Source organism: Prionailurus bengalensis, chromosome A3, assembly GCF_016509475.1.
Source record: "Prionailurus bengalensis isolate Pbe53 chromosome A3, Fcat_Pben_1.1_paternal_pri, whole genome shotgun sequence".
Classification (NCBI taxonomy): domain Eukaryota; kingdom Metazoa; phylum Chordata; class Mammalia; order Carnivora; family Felidae; genus Prionailurus; species Prionailurus bengalensis.
Genome location: NC_057354.1, coordinates 15295303 through 15302028, shown reverse-complemented (window position 1 = coordinate 15302028; position 6726 = coordinate 15295303). Strand labels below are relative to the sequence as shown.

Here is a 6726-nt window from a genome sequence, read left to right as displayed (position 1 = left end):
AAGTGGTATTTTCTGGGAAGGGGCAGGGGTCCTGGACACAGTGACAGGCACAGGAGAGAGGGGGGAAAGTGACAGGTCATCTTCTTCTCTGGACCCTGCAAATCCTGGGGAGTGAGAGGGTCTGCGGGATGTCTCAGACTTTGCTGAGTTCTCAGAGTGTAGATTCTATGGGGGGTAGCTTCACCCAATCCATGACTTACAAGGGATACAGTTTCCTGGCTGCAGACAATGGAGAGGGCCCAGGGAGGCCAGGCATTGAGATCTGTTGGGGCGGTGGGCTAAATGGGTAAGGGGCATTAAGGAATCTACTCCTGAAATCATTGCTTCACTATATGCTAACTAATTTGGATGTAAATTTTAAAAAATAAAAAATAAAGTAAAAAAAAAAAAGTAGTGAAATGGAGTTGAAAAAGCTAAAAGCCACTGTTGATAAATGAGTTTATTTGTCAAGGATTTGCTCCTGCCCAGCCCTCAGTGAGAACAGACTGGTGTCCAGCTGGGAGATTAGGGTTTTAGATGTCTTTCAAAGATTTCCTGTAAGACAGAAAGGTTATACACTCAGAGGTTAGGGAACTCTGAGGAACAAGCATTCATTCCCAAGCTTAATATTACCCATCTATGGCAGACCCTGGGACAGGAGTACTTTTTGTAACAAGAAAAAGACCACTTCTGAGGTGGGGAGGTGGGTTTGGTTCATTGAACAGAGAAACATAGAGATTTGGGGCCTGGCTGAGCCAAAAGGGCTCATAGAAAGGTCTGACTATAGAGGCAATGGTTAGAAATTTGGACAAAAATCAGGAAAAGAGCAAACAATTGAGCAATATAATGAGAACAACATAGGCATTGATTATATAATGAACAGTATGCCCCAACCTGGTATCTTGGTTTATTTGCCAGTGAACTGCTGTCCAGGTTTAGGGTACATTGTCTTCCACTATTTTTGTGCCTAGGATTTAGGGTGCTTCGGTCTTCTGTTTATGAATAACAGCATCTGAGAATCAGTGAAGATCCATGCCCAAACACACCTCCCAACTCACTTTATTTTTCCAGCAGATGTTTCCACAATAGGTCCAGCAGCATGTGTAATTTTTGTTTATACATTTAAAGGTTCCAGAACACTTCTTGGTGCATTCAAGGACATTTGGCTGTCCCCAGCACTCCTCAAGTAACATTTCAGCCCCTGTAATTGAGATGAGATGGGAAAAGGCTCACAGGGGCTACATAGCCAAGGTGGGAAGAGAAGTCCTTCATGAGCTTAACAGCCCCTCCTAGAATCAAAGCCCCACCAAGCCCCACCTGACTATCCATCTGCCTTATGAGAAAATCCCCCTGCTGAGCTTCCTCATTGTGTCTTCACAGATCTCTGCCTTCTCTGCTCCCACAGACCTCTGGGCCCTCATCAAGCATCCTGGAGACAGGACTCCTCATACTCCCCATGTTCATGTGTCGTCCTATAAAATCTACATTTCTGTAATAGGAGGGGCCTAAGGTAGCCTCTAGCCTTATTACCATACTTAATTCCTAGTGTGGGAAGCCAGACCAGGGAGAGTAAGGAACAGATTCTTTCTCTTTTTCTTCTCTTCCTTCCTGACTCCACCTTTAAGAACAGCTTCTCACCAAATTCTCTCACTCAATTTTCTTGGTACCCTCGACTGATTCCATTTTGTCATCACATGGCCCCCAACTTTGCCCCACTAGGGCCCCATCTCAGGTCTCTTCTCTATCTTTTCATATTCAGAAAGATCCTGCCATTGAAACTAAGTGTATATATTAAGAAATCCCCATATGGGACTCATTAAAGTACACACAAGCTAAGACACAGAGCTTCTGGAAGTACAAAAAGTTATGGTAGCCTGACATGGGAAAATATTATATCCTTATAACATATGAAATGTACATAAAAGGTGACAGGTACCCATTGCCACTTTCAAGGTTGGAGAGGAAGCATCAAAGGACCTCAACTTGGACACTTCTTGGACTCTGTGCGTAAGAAAGTCTCTGAATCTCCACTAGGTGTTCCAGGGAAGGTCCTGAGTCCTGAGTCAGATGTGCCAGACACAATCCCTTCACTTATCCAGGAACAAGCACAGTACCCCCCACCCCTTTGACTCCCCAGCCCAGCCTAGTCACCTACAGTTGTGTTGTTCTTTTATCACTCCCAGCACAGACAGTAGCACCATACAGAGGAATGTCATGAGTTGAGGCGTCCAGAGCTTCATGATGCTGACCGTATGTGTCTGAATATATACCGTCAGGATGTTTTTCCCCTTTCCAGTTGCTGCTGGAGACCAAGAAGTATAAACATACCAAGAAGTTGTGAAGCAAGAAGACGTGCTCATAGAATTTCTTTACTCTTTGTCTACTCATTCCTCCTTGCCTCTACCCACTCGGCAAAAGGCACACACCTAAGCTGAACATTGACTTTGCTAAAAGGTTTCTCTCCATCTCACACTTCATGCTTTCCTTTTGCAGAAAAAAAAAATTATTTTGAAAATGTGTTTTTAAAAATGTGCTGCCTTCCCTTGATTAGAAGATAATTTAGATCCAGCTTACAAAATTCTTAAAACATAAAAAAATACAAAGAAGACAATGAAATATTTCTAGTAACCCCACTATATTGGTGTATGTTATTCTATCTTTTATATGTGCACATAAAGCTGAAATCAGGCTATCTGGCTTGACTTTATATATATATATATCATATATATATATATATATATATACATATCATATATATATCATATATATATGATATATGTATATATTATTTATTTATATATCTTGACTTTTTATTTAAAAATGTGTAACTTGGTATTAAAATTAAAGTTTTGGCCAAGACCTTCAGAGAGATCCTAAAGTGAGCATGTGAGACCAATCAACTTGTACTTTCAAGAAGATGTGCTCAAAAATCACCTGCAAAAAAATATGTCAAATTCCTAGTCATTTTCTACCTTTAAAAAAGTCAGAGTTTTAAGAGTCACCAACCACTTTTTGGCCATTTTTCTCTCTCATTTTTAAAGAATGCTGTGCTGTTTTATTTTCTTTTTTTAAGTTTATTTACCTTGAGAGAAAGAGAGAGAGAGATGAGGGGGTAGAGAGAGAAAGGGAAAGAGAGAGAATCTTAAGCAGGCTTCGCACTGTCAGCACAGAGCCCAAGGCAGGGCTCAAAATCAAGAACCGTGAGATCATGACCTGATCTGAAATCAAGAGTCAGACACTTAACTGAGGGAGTCACCCAGGTGCCCCAACTGCTGTGCTCTTTTAATTCCAAGTCACCAGAAAGGCTTTAAGAATACCTCCCATAGAGCTTTTTATGCACCCCCAAGGTTTTGTGGAGACATAGTAGCAGGTGTCTGAGTCACACCAGAGAAACAAAGGGTAGGACACTGGCTGAAATGACCTATGGCCACAAGCAAGAGACTACAGCTTGTGCTATGGCATTTGATAAGGCAACATATGGAAGAAAGCCAGTGTAGGTTTGCACTAGCTTCATGTCAGGTGGGCTGCCTGGGAAGGCCAGGGGACCTCAGCATAAAGAAGTAGAAAGTGAGTAGCCAGATGCCTAGGGCCTGGGAAAGGTATCAGAAAGGAGGTAGATTCCGCCATATCAAGAGAACCACAGGTGAGAAACTTGCATCAGTTGGGGTAGGGGGAAAACTCAAAGAATCCTTGAAACCACCCACAATAGAGTAAACTTTAAGCAATACTAAGCCCAGAAAGCACAAAGCACAAAGGTACAATCCTCCCTGCCGGAAAGAACCATCCTGACCCCCTCTCCTCCTCTCTCTCCTCCCACCTCCAAAATGGCACTTAGCCAGCTGCAGGAGAAGAGGAAACTGTCCACTCTCTTCCCCAGTTGCAGGTTTCTTGGTGTGGGGGAAGCCACAATTTCAATTCAGTTTTAGTATTTTGACTATTGCATGGGCTCAGACTCTTTATATATATTCTAAAGTCTAGAAAAGTCAAGTTCTACACCCAAGGTCTCACAGGGAGGTAGGGAAAAAAAGTAGCTTTTATAAATAAATTTAAATGAGACAAAGGACAAGCTTTTCACCATACTATCAATAACACTCTCTGTGAATATTTTCCCAATATTCTAGTTACATATAGCATTCATACTTCCCCATTGATCATAAGGTATCTGAAAATTTGTAATATCTGAAAATTTCTCTTCATTAGGAAAAAGTGTCAGTAGGAATATTGCAACTGAAATTCAGTTAAATCCAGTATTAGCTTCAGAGCACAAATGTCTAGCTCCAGAAGTCCTGAGTAAAGGGTACTGCCTATTACGAACCCTACATAGTTGTTGCCAGTTTTCTTCTCCATTAAAATTGGCTTATTCGGGGCGCCTGGGTGGCTCAGTCGGTTGAGCGTCCGACTTCGCTCAGGTCACGATCTCACGGTCCGTGAGTTTGAGCCCCGCATCAGGCTCTGTGCTGACAGCTCGGAGCCTGGAGCCTGCTTCGGATTCTGTGTCTCCCTCTCTCTCTGGCCCTCCCCCCGTTCATGCTCTGTCTCTCTCTGTATCAAAAATAAATAAATGTTAAAAAAAAATTTTTTTTTTTTAAAAATTGGTTTATTCTGCAAATAGGATGCTCATCTTGTCTCACCATAAAAGGGAAATTCCCTCCCACTTGTTACCACACTGAAGACTGTCAATATCATATAAGACAGAGAACAAAACATGCGCATTGGAATCAGAGAGACCTGGGCTTGAAACCTGACCCCAACGCATTGAGCTTAATTGAAATTTTGAAATTGGCCTACCACCTAACTTCTCAGAGCCTCAGTTTCCCTACCTGTAACATGGAGGTGATATTATAATCCACATTGCAAATGTTGAGTATAGAAAGTACCACGCATAGGGTCTGGCACATGGAATACACAAAATAAATGGCCACTATTTTGATTATTAAGCTCAGACTCTCTTTTCTTCTTCAGAAGAGTAAACATTGACCTCGTTGACTTTACTGTGGTCTTTTTTTTTTTTTTTTTAACTATTTGACCTTTTTGGAATTAGTTCTGGTGAGTGGTCATAGTACAATTATCAATTTCATTAAATTTAACATTGACAAAATATACTTTTATACACTTATCTAAGCTACTATCAGTATTCCATTTTACAAATTCACCCAGTAATGTCCTTTGCCTTATACAACATTGAAATTTTTGAATAGCAGAGCCAAACTTTTCTTTTAGTTGAACATTCCTCATTTTGGGCTTTGTCTGAAATTTCTTATGATTAGACTCAGGTTATACATGCTCAGTGGGAATATTACATAATCAATACAGAGTATCCTTGTCAGGGTATCATGCATGAAGGGACACAGTGTCTATCCACGTCGTCTTTCTCTCTCTTAGTTTCTCCATTTGAACAAAAAGGACAATAATTTCTTCCATATAGGCATAGGGTTGGCGTGATCTGGGGGCATAATTTAGACAGGGAACTCATCCAACCAAACCACAAACAAAAGTGTTTGCAAGTTCCCAATTCTAGCCCCAAGACTCTGACCTCTACCTACCTCTGAAGATGTTCGAGTTGGAAGCTGGTAGCTATTTGACTGGTGGCTCTTCCTCCTGGTCTCTGGGAATGCCAGAGCCCCTGCACAGGGCAGACGATGAGCAGAATAGATTTCAAACACTCAGAATGTAATTATCGTTCTGGCTGTGACAGATCTGGGAGTTCTGCCCCAAGCCATAAGTTGGGTACATTTAGAACATTATGACTGAATTCCTATTCAAGTGGTACTTTCTTTTTCCCTTTCTTTTTGCTGCAGGTAGCATAGACAGAAGCAGATCACTGTGGAATTGCAGGAGCCTCCTGCACTCCACCAACACACACATTTCTGGAAGGCTGGGTGATTGTGGAGGTGGGAGAGGATCTATGTATCTAATTTTCTGTAGCATCTATGTGAAGATTTTTGTAAAGCCCCATCCGTCTTTGATATTAATTTCTCCATTGCTAGGATCAGCCTACATTACTTTATCACCAATGTCTTGTGACTTTTGTGCTGATGAGAAGAGAGAGGTCTGCCAAGAGAGCTTGCAAAAGTCCACATAACATAGAAATTTAAAACACAGACTTAAGCCCCTCTTTGGGTGAGCTCCGCTTCCCTCTCTCTCTCTCTCTCTTGCTCACTTGCGCCCACTCTCATAAATACATACATTTGTACACACACACACACACACACACAGACTTTATCTGGATCAAATCCTAGCTTCCACTTACTTGGGCAAGTCACTAATCTTCTCTGCACCCTAATTTCCTCATTTGTTAATGGGGATAATAATAGCACTTTCCAACCAATAAGGTTGTTGTGAAGGCTCCAAGAGTGATTACGTGTTAAGCACTTAGAGCCAAAGTCTGGCATAGAGTCTATGTTTGTTTGTTAAATAAACAAATAAAACACTCGCCCAATGAAGTGTTGAGAATCATTCAGTTTAAGAGCAAATTTACTATGTGTCAGATATGTAACATGTATTAATTAATACATACTTTCAATGACACTATGAGTTTAGTACTACTATTATTCTTATTTTACAGATACAGAAACTGAGGCACAGAAGAGTTAAGCAACTTGCCCAAGGCCACACAACTAGTAAGTGCCAGGTACAGGATTTTTTTTTTTAATTTTTTTTTCAACGTTTTTTATTTATTTTTGGGACAGAGAGAGACAGAGCATGAACGTGGGAGGGGCAGAGAGAGAGGGAGACACAGAATCAGAA

General features: G+C 41.2%; 1 protein-coding gene across 1 annotated transcript; it reads right to left on the bottom strand.

The window, feature by feature from the left end:
• Positions 1-421: 421 nt before the first annotated feature.
• WFDC11 (WAP four-disulfide core domain 11) lies at positions 422-2912 on the bottom strand. Its single transcript, XM_043553851.1, has 2 exons — positions 2135-2912; positions 422-1180 (listed from the first exon to the last, which is right to left on the bottom strand). The coding sequence occupies exons 1-2, from the start codon at positions 2337-2339 to the stop codon at positions 999-1001; spliced, it is 387 nt and encodes a 128-aa protein (XP_043409786.1). The 5' UTR covers positions 2340-2912; the 3' UTR covers positions 422-998.
• Between the last annotated feature and the right edge of the window lie 3814 nt (positions 2913-6726).